Raw genomic sequence first — 17,055 nt, 5'->3', positions numbered from 1 at the left:
TTCTCTAGCCGACGCTTTATTGGAGAGGAGGCAGGTGTGTTCGTGGAAATTTCACATTTTAGGAAGTGTAAATGTGGCATGAGAGCTACTTTTCCCAAATGTCAAAAATTAAGTGTTTTAGTTCAGTTAATTAAACCATATGAAAAGTGTAACGGATAACAGTCACTAGAATTGTATGAATAGTTTTAGCTTTTTTGCTTGTTTTTCTTTTACTTCAATATTATCTTTATTTTCAATAAATTTCACACACACACACACACACATATATATTTATTAAAATGTGATTTAGGTAAAATCTTAAATCATTGAATTTTATAAGGAATATTTTCTGAATGCTTTTTCATTAGCTAGATATAATAGTACATAATAATGTAAATAGTATATACCGTGGAAAATAGTATATACCAATAATAATTAAAACATTTGATTTATTAACTTTGATGGAGTGGTTTTATGTTTTAACAACATTGTATTGTTGAAATGGTTTGTTGACTTACGTACACGTGACGACAAGAAGAGAATTATTTAACACTCATGCTTATTTCTCCCACAGAATAACTGAGTTTTGCATTAGCTAGATATAATAGTATATAATAATGTAAATAGTATATATCGTGGAAAATAAATACCAATCTTTTTTTTTTTTTTTTTGCTACAAAAGTTACGCCATGTTTACTGTAGTAAAACCATTGTTAAATTTCATAAGAGGTGTAGACTGAGACATCAAAATCCATGGATTTAACACTGCCTTATTATGAAGTACCGGAAAAGTCAAGGAAAATAATGTATGTGAGACATCTCATCACAGAAGGACAACAAGTTTTAAAGTGAAGGTTTGGTTCGTGATGGAAGAAAATAAAGGGTGCCTGTACGAAAATACGACAGTATTATAAGTTTCCTCCATAATTAGTAGCCAAATTGTTGAATACAATTCTGTAGTCATAGCAAAAAATGGAAAAATGCTCAATTAAAACTCTTATCAGAGTTGGAAAGCTTTGCTTTTATCCATAATAATAACGACTTTATTTCCAGTCATGCGCAATGCAAACGAAGCACGTTGCCGTTCACCCCGCCTACCAAAAAACACAAACCAATCAAAACCACCAAAGAGCTGTCAATCAAACCAACGTTTGCGGCGGAGCTAGCTTTTGAGTTAAGAAAACGGGCACTAATTTAGGTAAGTGGAAATCTTGTTTATTAACCGCACGAACGATACTGATAAATACAAACATATATATATAAATATATATTAATAAACTTTCGAAATGAAGACACGATTTATTTAATTCACCTGAGCTTCCGCAGATGCTAGTTAGCCAACTATGCTACTTTAGCTAATAATAATAATAACCGGTGATGCAGAGAGAAGTCTTTTTTAAACATTAATACACCAAAAGCTCCAACTCACATGCACGTTTACATCTTTTATGTAAATAAAACACATTAAATAAGCCAACAATCGATTTATTTAATGGCTGTGCTTCCAAATGTAAATTAATGATGCCTATTTATCTGGACAACATTTTGCGGCTGTGCTGCCCTACAGTGTTATTTTAGTATCGAGACACTATAATAGTTTATGTTAATATTTTAAAATTAGTTTTTATGTTTTCCATGTTAGTTAAACTAGTAATAGTTTTGTTTATTTTTTTCTCTGTATATATATTATACAAGTTTAACAAAATTAAAAACTGAGATAAAAGTAGGATTTTTTTTTCTTTTCTTATTTTTTTACAGTTAATGTGTATTTTATTCCAAGTAATGGAAATGTTGATATTTTGTTTGTTTGTTTTTTAAACTGTTTTAGTTAAAGGGATAGTTCACTTAAAAATGAAAATTAGCTCATTATTTACTCACCCTCAAGTCATCCTAGGTGTACATGACTTTAAATATGGATAGTTTTCTTACACAAATTCATCGCTTCGCTTCAGAAGTCCTTTATTACCCCACCGAAGACTTGTGGAGCACTTTTATGATGGATAGATGCACTTTTATGGACTTCAAAACAGAAACAGCCATTCACTGCCCTTATAAAGGTTGGAAGAGCCAGGGCATTTTTTTAATATAACTCCCGATTGTATTTGTCTGAAAGAAGATTGTCATATACACCTAGGATGACTTGAGGGTGAGTAAATCATGGGCTAATTTTCATTTTTGGGTGAAGTATCCCTTTAACTATAATAATCATTCTATCCAAATATTCTGTTCAAAAAGTGTGCAAACATCACTGTTGCTTAAACGCAACCAATGCATGCATGATATTATTGACTATGTAAGAAAGCATTTCATCCAGTCTGAAAAGATGCACTTTAATTCTGTGTCCCAGAATTCCTTGAATTTCATGTTATGGGTGGTGTAAAGCAAGAGCAAACTGATGCTCCTGCATCTAAAGACTCGCAACACAACGACTCGGCACATGAAGAGGTAAGATCAGGACTTCTTCAATAACCTTGTGCATTATACATCACAGAATATATAAGTACTTCAAATATGTAATTGAGTCATCGTAAAAGGTTTTGTGGTCAAGCACACTCATATTTGTCTAATACATTCTTCCCAAATTTGATTTATATCAATTTGAATCGATTTGTTACAGAACCAATCGACTTCACAGCCAGTAAAGAAGCGAGGCTGGCCAAAAGGGAAGAAGAGAAAGAAGGTTTTGCCAAATGGCCCCAAGGCTCCGGTTACTGGTTATGTGCGTTTCCTGAATGAGAGACGTGAACACATCCGAGCCCTTCACCCGGATCTTCCCTTCCCGGAAATCACCAAGAGACTCGGGGCCGAATGGAGCCGTCTGGCTCCTCTTGATAAGCAGGTATTATTATATTTTTGTCAATTTTCTGACAAATTGTTTCCTTTTTAAGCTGGAATATCATCCTTCTGATGAAATGTAAGTTTTTTTTTTTTTTTTTACAGCGGTACCTAGATGAAGCCGAAAGGGACAAAATGCAGTATGCACGAGAACTCAGGGAGTATCAGAAAAGTGAAGCTTATCAGATCACATGTGCAAAAGTTCAGGACAAGAGAATAAAGAGAGGTGAAAATGCTCTTTTTTTGTGTTATTTAAGTACTTTTCTGGCCATTGTTTTTTTTTTTCATGTCTGTTGGTCTTTGGCTTTTTGTGTAATATGCTGTAATTTGCTATTATTATTATTATTTTTTAATTTACAGAAGAGGTGGCTTCTGTCATTATCAACGCCAACAGTTCAGGATCTACAGGTTTTAAGGTAAGTGTACGAACAACGCCTGAATTCCTAAACGTTTCCAGCACATTCCTCAAGTAGATACTTGGAAGACGTGGAAATTGTTCTTGCAACCTGGCTCATGAAGCGATTTCCTACAGAACTCGGACTTCACAACCAGATTTGACGTCCCTATTTTCACAGAAGAATTTCTGGACCAAAACAAAGGTGAGGGGTTTTTTTTGCTGAGCAAAACATTAACATCATCATGGAAAGCTGTTTCCTTAAAATTATGCGATTCCCAGCGCGAGAAGCGGAGCTGCGGCGACTGCGCAAGGCTAACGTGGAGTTCGAAGAGCAGAATGCGGTTCTCCAGAAGCACATCTCCGACATGTTCAGCGCTAAAGAGCGTCTGGAAGCTGAGCTGGGCCAGGATGAGCTTCGCACACAGGCTCTACAGCGCCACCTACAGGCGATCAAACAGACACTGGTCAGCAGCCTGGCCACTGTGCCCTTGCCAGGTTAGTACCATACAATGCTCATAATATTACTACCATGATAGATTTTTGCAGTGGGAAACAACTTTGTTTTTCATTTAGGCACGGGCGAGACGCCATCGATTGGAACGCTGGACTCGTACCTGAGCCGCTTGAGTAATGCTTTAGAGAGCAGGCCTCATGAGCATCGCGCCTTAGTCCTCAAGCTACAAGAGCTCTTAGCTCATCTAGACAGGTAACTATTGTGCGATACAGTGTACTATAAGACCATTGGTGGACAAGGTACACAAATTAAGTAGTTGAGTAAAAGTACAGATACTCTAATTAAATATTATTCCAGTAAAAGTATAAGTACAAAATAACTTGTTTAAAAGTATTAGATGTAAAAAGTATGGATGAGTCACGATTTTCAAATATTCGATTAGTTGATTTTATTATAGAATGTCGAATAGGTTGCGCGATTATCGTCTAAAAAAATCCCCATGTTTTCGGTGCTGATGTGGTGGTGACGCGTGTTCATGAAACCAGAGGTTTGCCAATAGACCCTTTTTGCACCAACGTCACAATTACGTCACGGCGTTAGCTGGAGGCAAAACAAAGGAAAAACTGGAGGCGGCCAATACAAACCAGCACAGAGTCGGAGCTCTAAATGTCATCTTGTTGTGTTTTTGGGTGCCAGAATCGACGGAGTACAGGCTCCAAATTGAATTTTTTACCGTATACCTGCTGCTACTGCCAGACAAAAAAACGACGACAGCTTTGGTTAAACGCAAGAAAACGAGCGGACTGGAGTGAGTGTGTGCCAGGCGCTGGCTAGATCTGTTAAATCTTTGTATTTTAAGTCTTATACGTGTCCATTTAGCACATAGTTATAGGCATCTAACGATCTAAACTATGCGCATTCATGTTTTCACCATGAAGTAGCCTAAACTGAGAAATTTAGATATTTAATGTGAATTAAAAAAAAAAAGTTGCTATTTTAAATAAACCTGGATATAAATAACAATACTAATTTTGGCAAATACATTTTAAAACTGCCCTATATCCCCTTAAAACTGCACAACTGTAGAGTAAAAACATTAGGCTATTAGAAAATCAATTTGTGTTTATAAAAAAACTGACATGATTCTTTATTAAATCACACGGACTACCCAGAACAGCTGCATAAAGTGTTAGGTAAAAATAAGCATGTGCCTATGCCGCGGGCCGGCCCTGGGTGTAATGGCTCAACCGGAGGTAATGCTGTCAGATCGTCCATCCATTGAGTGAGCGTGTACGGGTCGGTCAATCTGGTTCCCTCCGTTAAGGTTAACTTTTTGAAATAACAGTCACGGTCCCGGACAGAGAGTGACCTTACATATTCAGATAAAATTACTCCAGTCATTGTTTATAAACAAGCTCACCTTAAATAAAAACTTGCTGGCTAGCGTTAGTGAAGCGATCAGGGGATTCGTTCTGCCTCCAGCTAAGCTCCGCCCACAAGAAAACATCACAATGTTTACTTACTGAAAACATGGCATGGGCATGATAGAAAACAGAACGCAGGTATGTATATATATATATATATATATATATATATATATATATATATATATATATATATATATAATATTTATTTTTATTATTATTATTATTAATTTGGTGCTATTATATGCAGCTGAGTAAACGACACTTGGGTTTACCGTATGTGTGTCGCTTGAAGTGTGTCTTTTGCTGCTTGCAAACAGACTCTTTTGAGGAGACCGTGAATTGCCATTCAATTGCTGTCCTGATTGCACTCGCTATGCGCGAATACTGCAGGCTCGCTCTCGCTCGCATCTAAGGTCTATAATCAACACTATCATCCCTTACATGTATGTTATTGAACTAATGGCACTGTAATTGGCTTAAACGCATGCGCTGGTTACTTTTCTTCCTGAACAAGTGCGCACCCGGGTGTTGCTTTCACATTCACACGAATCGCGGGCGGCACAGTTCAAGTGCAACCAAACTCAGGTTGTGGGTTCTCGGGTTCTCGGGTTCAGTACCTCAGTGCGCAACAAGCTTTGTATGACAGCTTTCACATTAGCAATTTCCAACTACTTGATGAACCATGTTTATTATTTATTATATTCTAGCACTAGTCAATTCAAATTAGAGCATACATTTAATGTATTGATCTGCAAATAAGTAAACGCTTATTTTATTTTACTTGTCATAAACTATCAAAAAAAGAATCTTTAGTAGGCCTATCCACGTTTTTCCTACACCTTCTTTATGATGCTTTGCGCGGATTATGGGAATACCTTCTGTTTAACTGTAAACAATCAGCGAAAGGAACTAGGGATGGGCAACATTGGTCGAGTACTCGAACGTGACAGCGATCATCGATCATGAGAACGATGATCGCCCTGAAAAAAAATATTTGTATCTTTTTTTATTGTTTATTGCATCGTTTTGCGCGGTACCGGAGGTCTGATTGGTTAGCGTTATACAGCACGCCTCCTGAGTCCTGACCGCGGCGAAATAAAGTGAAACTGAGGCGTGCACTGCAGTGATGTCTGGAATCACTGTGATCATTGAATGGTTAGTGCAAGATGTGCAGCGCCAATCTTTCATAGCCTACATAGCATTATAATGAGAACACGATGGAAATAGAATGCTGTAAATTATCTGTGCTTAGTTCCCCGTGTATCAGCTGATCCACAGAGAAACTAGCGAGAACACTCATACCCCTTTTCCACCAAAGCAGAGCCAGAGCTAGATCGGAGCCAGAGCCTAGTTTCAAATCGGTTCTTTGTGTTTCCACACCCAAAGCCCCAGCTCCGAGCCAGGAAAAGTGGTTCTTAAGTAGCACCAAAACATTGCTGGGCTAGAACAGGGCTAGAAGTAAGAACCGATTACGTCAGGCGCTGGGGGCGGGGTCAACAAGACGAACACAAACGTTAGATCCACCATTTTTGAAATAGCAGCTAATGGAGCTAACAGCTGCTGTTCGTTTGTAATCTCCGTCTATGCAAATTACGGCGAACTACATGAATGCGTTGGATTCGCTGTGTTTGCGTTGTGTTTTGATGCCGATGTAGGATCGTAAAGCCATGTGAATGAATAGTAACGCAACGTTTGCATTGTTGATGGATGGCTTGTTCGCAGCGGTGCTGTGCAGAGACCGATCGCCGTATGATAACGTATGAGTCCAGCGAGAGCACATGAATCCTTATGCTTTTGATTCACTCATGGTTTTTTTTTATATCATACGTGGATCGGTCTGCGCAGTGACGATGCATCTCGAACAAGCCTGGTGTGTTTGTTTTTCCCGCTGCCCAGGGTTGCCAGGTTTTCACAACAAACCCTCCCAATTGCTACTCAAAACAAGCCCAATCGCGTTCCAGGGGGGGATTCCCCAGTAAAAATCACATTTGGGGGTAAAATATGTGTTTTTTTGGCACTAAAATTCGCATTCCCGGGGCTAAATATCACATAATTGGGGTCGCTTCATCCCGCGGACATGAAAAAATAGCCCGCGGCAAAACCACATACTTGGCAACATTGCCGCTGCCTCGCTACCGTTGCTGAGAGAGATGAGACGTATACAGTGACGTAAGACATGGCTCTGTTGTGGCTCTCAGCCCGTGGAAAAGCAAACCGGTTCTTAGAAGGCTCCTCAGTTGAACCAACTATGAACTGGGACTAGCTCTGGCTCTGAATTAGCTCTAGCACTGCCTTGGTGGAAAAGGGGTAAGACTAGCCCGTGAAGTTCATATGCGCATTCGCGTCCTTTTCTGTAGATGCACGTTGTAAGATTACTTTTATGTTGTCTATCTGATTAATCTAATATAAGACGCGTTTGGTTGAGCTTAATAAGCTAGCAAAGCACTGCCGTTATACCGGCTGTTGTTCATTCTCTTCAGTTTCAGCTCAAACGCATATTTCATACTCGACATGATGGTTTAGAGACAGTCATATTATTTTTAGATAGGCTATTTCTTTCTCAGAATCATTGATATTAGTAATGCAGCAGTGCTATACTGTTCTCGTATTTTTTAACAGTAGACCTAGTTTATTTAAAGTTGTTTTTCGTTATGAGTTCGAAAACGCGCAGTGATGTCTGTAAACGCTTCGATCATGAATAATAAAATTAAGTGCATGATGTGCAGAGTCAATCTGTCAAAGCATTATAATGAGAACAGGATTTTAATCAAATGTTGTTTCTGTGTGCTTTCGTTGTCCGTGTATCCGCGTTGTTAAGGGAAGAGCGCATTCAAAATGTTCCGTTTCTAACCCTTCGCCTGTAAAATCTAGCACGCTGAAGTTCACGTGCGCATTCACGTCCTTTTGTGTTGATTTATGTCGTAATAGGTTCATAATAATCTTCATATTAATATTGATATAGGGTGCGTTTGGTTGAGTTTATTAACCAGCTAGCAAGCTCTGCAGGGTGGTGATATTTCACAGTTTCAGCTCAAAGGCAATGCTCGATATTACTGACTTGGTTATTTGAGACGGTCATTTTATAAAGATGTTTCTTTTTCAAAGACATTTATGCATCATAATGTAGCAGTTATTTTTTGTTTTATATGTTCTTGTTTTCATATACCTGTTTTCATGTCACGTTTGTATTTGTCAACAACAGGGCTGGACTGGGGCTAAAATTCGGCCCTGGCAAATCCAGCCCATCCGGCCCATGAGTTCCTCTTGAATGTTTTAACTGGGGTTAGGGCCTTAAATTGGAATAAATAAATAAATCTAGGACAGGGACAACTAATGATGGATATTATCGAATTTACTGCAAATGCAGATAACAAACGTAATATTGCACTTTTGTCACACAGAAATGCACTTGACAGTAAACCACTGATTTTGAGCTAGGATACATTAAAGTGAATTTACTGCTTTTAAAATCTGTCATAATTTACTAACTCATGTCGCTCCAAACCTGTATGAGTTTCTTTGTTCTGCTGAACACAAAAGAAGATATTTTGAAGAATGTTTGTAACAAAGCAGAGAGAGCAACCATTGACTACCATAGTATTTTTTTTCCTACTATGGTAGTCAATGGTTGCTCTATCTGCTTGGTTACAAACATTCTTCAAAATATCTTCTTTTGTGTTCAGCAGAACAAAGAAACTCATACAGGTTTGGAACAACTTGAGGGTGAGTAAATGATGACATCATTTTCATTTTTGGGTGAACTATTCCTTTAATGCATGGGATCCAGGCTTTAAAGCTGTTTTGTTGAATTATAATTTAATTACCCTACACTCAAAAAAAAAAAAAGGTTCTATATGGCACCAAAAATGGTTCTTGGCTCGTAATCATAGGGGAACCTTTTTTAGTGCTATATAGCACCAATTTTGGTGCTTCAGCGGTTCTTCAGAGGTTCTTCAACGGTGCTATATAGTCAAAGAACCGGTGAAGAACTTCTGAAGAACCACTGAAGCACCAAAATTGGTGCTATATAGCACTAAAAAAGGTTCCCCTATGATTACGAGCCAAGAACCATTTTTGGTGCCATATAGAACCTTTTTTTTAGAGTGTAATGACATTTTAACTGAGTTTAACTGTAGGTCAGTTTCAGTATGGGCATGGCAGTCACAGGTAAAATCATGCTCCTCATTACCATAGGTTTATGGTTTCGAAAATAAATAAATAAATAATAATAAACTATTGAATTTGGTTGTGCTAGAGTGACAAGTTTGTAGTTGTGTGTATTGCTGTTTTCCAATTTACCTCGTGATGTATTTACATGGTCGCGGCTGTTTTCAGCTGATTCGCCACAGAACCTTTAATGCTCCCATATCACACGATTGTATAAAACAATATTCGGAGTCAAAGTGCCGGTTCATCACTTCATAGAGCAGCAGAAACGCAGCGCACGTTCGGCAGCGGCAGCGCTGTTGCGCGGATATTCGCCTTTTGCAGTTTCATGCGCCCAGATGTTTAAACAGCGCCTAATATGGACACAGTCTATGGAGGAGGGAAGGTCTCTCTCGCTTTGGTCTGTCAATTCAGAAGACAAACCAATGGGACGCTGTCCCTGCATGATGGGCCAGTCCGTGGCAAAAAATGTAATAAATAAATAACCTTGTATTGGCCCCAAAGTGCGTCGGCCCACCGGGAAAATGCCCGGTATGCCAGATTACCAGTCCAGCCCTGGTCAACAACCATTTTCATAACAGTTTTCATTATCTCAATGACGGACATGCCCCGCCCCCGAGTACTCGTTTTTGAGACCTATCGATGATCGAAATGAGAAATTGACAAAAATGCCCATCCCTAAAAGGAACGCATTAATAAGTATTTTTCTTAAAAATTGGGTACAATGACATTATTCTACTTACCCTTTATCCATCGAACATTGGAAGTAAATTTATAAGTGTTAAAGCATTAACAAATTACTACAACAATATATGAGTAAAGTCGGCTGTGAAAATAAATCTGCATTGTTTATCCTTTTGATCTTTCATTCAAAAAAACTCTGACCTTTCATTGAAGTAAAAGGAATGAAAGGGTGGGGGAAATCTCATTATGAAATAAATAGTTCACGTTGGCCACAATTATTGGCACCCAATTCATAGTTTTCACATGACGTCACACGCTTATAGGAACGCCCACCTGGAGGGCAAAACAAGGCTTTCCTCCATCTTATTGATGATGCATACTTCGTACAGGAAAGCAGATGAACACGGAATATTAATGCAACACAAGGTTTCTCGTTAGGTGTTTTCCCCATCGAAACCCATTATAAAGAAAACGCGCAACGCGTTCATATTCTTGGCTCAACTGTTCGCCCTGTATATAGATGCATCATCAAAAAGGTGTCAACTGAATTTGATCTTTTAATATCACTATTTTAGTACATTATGGCACTTTAAGGGTGGGTTGCATGAATAAAGGCCTGTTCACACCGGGACGATTTTCGCGCGCGTTTATCGCCGACGTTTAACGCCTCGTGACTAAACAATGGGCGCCAATGTGAGTGTTCACACCGACGCGTAAAACGTCAGGCGTAAAAGCGTCATTTAAAAAAAAAAACGCCTCGGGTTCGTTTTTTTATTTTGACGCGGCGCGTTAAAAACTGCCTGTCCAATGGGATCAGCGCTTTTGTTCACGTGCCTGGAGCTGCTGAAGTGACAGTAAAACACGACTTGGTGGCGCTCAAGCACAAAATCGGTCTTGCCGAGCACACATTGATACGAAGAAGAAGTAGTAAGTAGACAAAGAAGAAGATGGGCTGCTAATGCTGCTTGCCAGTTAGCAAAAAGTGTGTGAATGGTTTTGCCATAGACATAATATATCTGTGGTTTTGGCAAGCACGTAAATACTGTCTCTCCTCTTCTTCTGTGTGACAAGCGAGTGTCAGAAGCGTACGTGCCGCAGCACCACCTTGTGTACCGGGAGCGCATCTACTGAATGTGCACGTTCACTTGGCGTATCGCCAATGAAAATCGCTTGGGTGTGAACACTCAAGACGCGCTGAAAAACGTCACGAAAAAACGCTGGCGATAAGCGCGTGCGATATTCGTCTCGGTGTGTACAGGCCTTAAGGATTCTTTAGCCTGTTGTCAGCTCACCCTCTGCTGCTTGATCAGCTCTATGATGGGTTTACTGCGTAATTAATCTCTGTTTTCTGCTATAATACCTAATGAGTTTAGAGAACACCTGACAAGAGATCAGAGACCATTCCCCCATACAGAATCCCTCCAGATCCTTCAGATTCCCAGATCCATGTTGGTGCTTCTTCTCTTCAGTTCAGCCCGCTCATTTTCAATAGGGTTCAGGTCAGGGGACTCAAAATTTTGTCCAGTGAAAATTCTGAGTGGCTAGTAACTTTGGAAAACCACTAGCCACAGCGGCTGGTGAGCAAACAAGTTGATGTCAAAGCTTTTGGTTTTCCAAAGGAAAAAAGAAAATAATCAGGAGGGAAAGAATGCAGTGACTGAAAAGAGCTTTTGCCATAGATATTCTTATGATACCATTATATCACAATAAAATGCCAAGCGGTACGTTATTCTCTTGAAGTCTGAGCATGAGAAATTACTTTTCCTAATGTTCATGTATTTTATGTATGGAATGTTGTGAAGTACAAGTTTCCCAAAATAAAAATACTCTTATAAAGAACAGATTCTTGAAAAGAGTAATAGAGTAAAAATGCTTTGTCCACCACTGCATAAGATCTGGTAGTTATGTTTTTTTTTTTTGCTTCTTCATTTTCTTCCAGTGAGAAGCTTTGAACGGGGGGATCTAAAGGTTCTACATCAGGCTGACCAAAGTATTCAGAAGGCCTGGGACCCCCACGATCTGCATCGAATGTCTCTGCCTCACAAAAGTGTAACAAGGGCCATACAGTTACAGTTTAATTGGATATTTTCACAAGGCTAGCTCGACCGATAAGCTAATTTGTAACACTTGATGCCGGCGGATTCTAAACTTAATGACATCAATCACCTAATGCATGATATTTTTTGCTGTTTTGACAATTACAGCAGCTCATGGGAAGACTAAGTCCAGAAACCATGGATTAAAGGCATGCTACTATTGTCTTTACTAGGATATTGCAATGAAATGTAAAGTGCAGCGTTTTACATTGGTTGACCTGAAGCCTTACTGCACAGCGCTGTGGATTGCAAGAAGCTCTTGAGAATTTCTGCGCCATGATTTTTACTCTAAACATTGAGTAACATTCTTAGTCATAATGTTTTTTAATTGCATTTCCTTATGTAATCTTGATTTATTTTTTTTTGGTTGTATTCCCTTTTCAACAAAACGTAAATCAGTTGGCATTGCAAAGGGTGAATTCTAGCATTAAAATATTTCATGTGAAGAGTTTACACTGCTTTAGTGATGTACTTGAATTAGATTAGGTTTTTTTTTTTGACTGTATGAATTATTTTATTATGGGGGGGAAATGTGTGGTGAGAAAAAGATAATAAAATCGGGTAAGAATGGCTTTACTTTCTTTTCAATTCTTCTTCTTCTGTGGTTGAATCCATGTCCAGTAGAGGGAGACATTGATCACAACATAAAGTCCTGTATTCTAAAGAAAAAGGGAGTGTTCCCTTGAGCAAAAGAACTGCATCTCATATCCTTTGGAATTCGATTGTCGGTATATTAAATATAACATATTTTTCTCTCTCCAAGCCTAAGAATTGAATGTAACTCTTACTGAATGCAGCTAAAACGTATGCAAGTCAAATTAAATGATTGATATATCACAACTGACCTGCAACAGAGGTAGAAAGTCAGAATTTTGGAAAAATGTATTTATATATATATATACACTCACCTAAAAGATTATTAGGAACACCATACTAATACTGTGTTTGACCCCCTTTCGCCTTCAGAACTGCCTTAATTCTACGTGGCATTGATTCAACAAGGTGCTGAAAGCATTCTTTAGAAATGTTGGCCCATATTGATAGGATAGCATCTTGCAGTTGATGGAGATTTGTGGGATGCACATCCAGGGCACGAAGCTCCCGTTCCACCACATCCCAAAGATGCTCTATTGGGTTGAGATCTGGTGACTGTGGGGGCCATTTTAGTACAGTGAACTCATTGTCATGTTCAAGAAACCAATTTGAAATGATTCGAGCTTTGTGACATGGAGCATTATCCTGCTGGAAGTAGCCATCAGAGGATGGGTACATGGTGGTCATAAAGGGATGGACATGGTCAGAAACAATGCTCAGGTAGGCCGTGTCATTTAAACGTAACATTTTTCCAGTCTTCAACTGTCCAATTTTGGTGAGCTTGTGCAAATTGTAGCCTCTTTTTCCTATTTGTAGTGGAGATGAGTGGTACCCGGTGGGGTCTTCTGCTGTTGTAGCCCATCCTCCTCAAGGTTGTGTGTGTTGTGGCTTCACAAATTCTTTGCTGCATACCTCGGTTGTAACGAGTGGTTATTTCAGTCAAAATTGCTCTTCTATCAGCTTGAATCAGTCGGCTCATTCTCCTCGGACCTCTAGCATCAACAAGGCATTTTCGCCCACAGGACTGCCGCATACTGGATGTTTTTCCCTTTTCACACCATTCTTTGTAAACCCTAGAAATGGTTGTGCGTGAAAATCCCAGTAACAGCAGATTGTGAAATACTCAGACCGGCCCGTCTGGCACCAACAACCATGCCTCTCTCAAAATTGCTTAAATCACCTTTCTTTCCCATTCTGACATTCAGTTTGGAGTTCAGGAGATTGTCTTGACCAGGACCACACCCCTAAATGCATTGAAGCAACTGCCCAAATGATTGGTTGATTAGATAATTGCATTAATGAGAAATTGAACCAGTGTTCCTAATAATCCTTTAGGTGAGTGTATATATAATGTTTAATTCATTTTCTCATGAGAGTAGGAAAAGTCATAAAAGGAGATAATGTTATGGACCGCCTCAGTCACCATTCACTATCCTTTTCGATAATACAATATAATGGAGACAGAGGCCGTCATTCATTGTTCATTTGTGTTTCACAGAATAAAGTCAGTCAAACGAGTTTGGAACAACATGGCGGTGATTAAACGATGACAATATTTTATTTTTGGGTGAACTATCCCTTTAAGTTAGTTTTTCGACCGACGGGCATTGGAGTCTCTTGTAGCCTACCCCAAAGCCTTTTTTCTGACTTATTTCCATTAAAACAGCATTTCATGAACTGCCGCGCGTATAAACGCACTTTTAAATGAGCAAATTGTATTACTGCTCCACACTTCGGCTTGGGTTAATGCCAAAAAAAAGGAGTGGAGAGGCGTCCGCGTGCTCTGCTGCTGTCACAGCACTGCTCGCGTGCACAGCTTGGACCGTGACGTCACCGTAGTAGCTATCCTCGCGGCGGCGGTGCTGAACAAGATGGCTGTGCGTCGCGTTACGAGCGGCTGAAAAAACAGCGCTAACATTCACACACAGCCCGGCTAACAGCGCTTTACTTCGAGAGGGTGGTTGAAAACGCCCTCGGATTAAATTATCTGAAGGAATTGGACTAGCAGCTGTTGTTTTTATATATTTTGGGGTAGAGTTTGATAACGGGAAGGGGAGGTTTCTCAACATAGAAGAAATCCCATAAATCGTTTTAAAAAGCTGTTTTATTATCTAAAATAAGTCAAAAGGGCGCGGATAATAATAACTAAAGAGATGTCACTGCTGTGTGTTGGAGGTAAGTGTATTCTTTCATGCATGGATGCATTACTTACACCAGCTGTTGGTTATGCGTTATATTATACATTGATTCTATACCTTTAGACATATTAAGGGTTAAAAATGACATTATATTAGAAAAATACCGTCTTTAACAAATCACCTAATACTGCATTTAATTCAAATGCATAGTTTTAGAGTTTTGGAGTTGAATATTATTAATGGTTTGTATTCATGCAACAGAAGCTGAGCTGTAGGGTTACATACAGTGTGTAATGTCAGATAGAAGGAGTGTATCCTCTGTGCACTGTGCAGTGTCTCTTTTTTTTGTATTTTAGCTTAATAACTCGCTTTATTTAGGCTACATGTATTTATTAATTCCTTAAAATGTGCAATATGCACTAGAAATGCACCGGGAGATCAGTATGTTGAATCCACCCGTGTTTTAAATCCAGCCAGGATTCAGGGGTGTGTTCCCTTGATATTCCAAATGGAGCTTTTGCTCCCCTGCTCAGATGGGATCTACTTTGATGTATGATACATCTATTTTTAACTGTGTTTACTGTACGCTGGTAAAATGGCTTTACAGTTCAATGCGTTCATGACAGATAGACAAAACTACAGGTGTTATTTTTCTTTGTTGTAATTGCTACATTTATTCTACTTAAGTAGACTTGCAGATATAAGTATAACAAATCCAAAATATTTGAACTCATTATATGGTCTAAATGGATGGATATATAAATCAGAGGCCCCTTTGTAGATAGACCGGCGGATCAGGGACCCGCTGTAATATATTGTGTAAAACTAAGTGATGCTTTTTTGGCCTGGCCTATAATAATATAATAAAATATTATATTAATATTCAATTAGCAAAAGCATTAAAATTATCACTATTAATGTACAGAATTATTTTCAAATATTTATTAGTTTTTTTTAAAAATTTCATTAATATATGAAATTGTCATTTAAATCGTTTTTTTTTAGGTTTTTTTATAGTAATATTCAGTTATATTTAAAAAATAATAATATTAAAAATGAGGGACAGTGAGACTGCTGTCATGTTTATAAGTTATATGTAAAAAAAAAAAAAGCACAATAACATACAGAATTATTTTCAAATATTTGTTTTTATTAAATTTTAAATTTCCTTAATATTTAAAAATTTCAATTAAATAGTTTTTTACGTTTTTTTAATATTAATATTCATTCATATTTAAAAAAAATTGTATTAAAAATGAGGGACAGTGAGACTGCTTTCATGTTTATACGTTATAATTTTTTATTTTAAAAAATATGCTCAATAACATAGAATTATTTTCAAATATTTATTTTTATTTCATTTTTAGTATTTTCTTGGAATATTGGAATATTAATATTCATTCATATTTAAAAAAAATTATATTAAAAATCAGGGACAATGAGACTGCTGTCGTGTGTGTGTGTGTGTGTGTGTGTGTGTGTGTGTGTGTGTGTGTGTGTGTGTGTGTGTGTGTGTGTGTGTGTGTGTGTGTGTGTGTGTGTGTGTGTGTGTGTGTGCGCTATTATTATTATTATTATTATTATTTATTATTTATTATTTTAAAAAAATATGCTTAATGACACATTTAGCTGAACTTTAATTTCTTAATTTTAGCTTTGGTTGCTATTTTTTGTTAATCTTTCTTTTAATGCATATTTGTATATTTTCATGTGTAGTAGAAATTAACAATAACCAAGATAACAAAAATGCTGCAAAATCTAGTTTATTGCTCATGTTGACTATTGTTCTGAGCAGTGTTAACATGCAACCTAGATTTAGATTTTTTTAAAATATATTAGGGGTCCTTGGGTTTTGCCTAAGAGTATAAATAGGGATGCTGTAAATCTTTGTCCAAATATCTTTCACTTGCACTTACTGCTAGCCTTTTTGGTCTGCCATGTGCAATGGGCCACTTGCCCATGTTCGCTTGCCTTACTCAGTTTTTGATTGCCATTTAACGCAAGATGACATGCAAATCCGATTGGTCTGTTGTAGAAGATCTGTTGTAGGAGACTCAGAATTCTGAACGATACAGTAAGCCATGTTTCTTTGAACACATCCCACACAGACATTCTGATCCATGGCACGTCTGCCACCACTCTGTAATTAAACAGGCAGCAGATTCACAACCAGCGTCCGAAAGTGACAGTGGGTGTGTGGGTGTGTGTCACATACATAGACTGGCATCGTTCTTGGCGCCTACCGCAGTAACCTGAGCAGATGTACTGTAAGGCTTGGCTAATT

At 38.2% G+C, this 17,055-nt stretch overlaps 1 protein-coding gene across 1 annotated transcript; it reads left to right on the top strand.

Moving 5' to 3' along the window:
* The first annotated feature begins 1,092 nt into the window (after positions 1 to 1,092).
* On the top strand, positions 1,093 to 12,796 carry hmg20b (high mobility group 20B). The gene is made up of 9 exons (XM_079808628.1): positions 1,093 to 1,177; positions 2,327 to 2,424; positions 2,597 to 2,818; positions 2,920 to 3,040; positions 3,175 to 3,230; positions 3,347 to 3,413; positions 3,491 to 3,706; positions 3,785 to 3,917; positions 11,883 to 12,796. Exons 2-9 carry the CDS (start codon positions 2,347 to 2,349, stop codon positions 11,893 to 11,895), a joined length of 906 nt encoding a protein of 301 aa, XP_079664754.1. The 5' UTR covers positions 1,093 to 1,177; positions 2,327 to 2,346; the 3' UTR covers positions 11,896 to 12,796.
* The last annotated feature ends 4,259 nt before the right edge of the window (positions 12,797 to 17,055 follow it).

The sequence above is a fragment of the Gobio gobio genome (genome assembly GCF_949357685.1).
Source record: "Gobio gobio genome assembly, chromosome: 24".
Taxonomy (NCBI): Eukaryota; Metazoa; Chordata; class Actinopteri; order Cypriniformes; family Gobionidae; genus Gobio; species Gobio gobio.
This window is presented reverse-complemented; position numbering and strand designations above follow the sequence as displayed.

Coding starts and splice junctions, on each gene's coding strand:
- hmg20b (XM_079808628.1), top strand. CDS start 2,347: ATGGGTGGTGTAAAGCAAGAGCAAACTGATGCTCCTGCATCTAAAGAC. Junction 2,425..2,596: donor ACGACTCGGCACATGAAGAG/GTAAGATCAGGA, acceptor GATTTGTTACAG/AACCAATCGACTTCACAGCC. Junction 3,707..3,784: donor GGCCACTGTGCCCTTGCCAG/GTTAGTACCATA, acceptor TTTTTCATTTAG/GCACGGGCGAGACGCCATCG.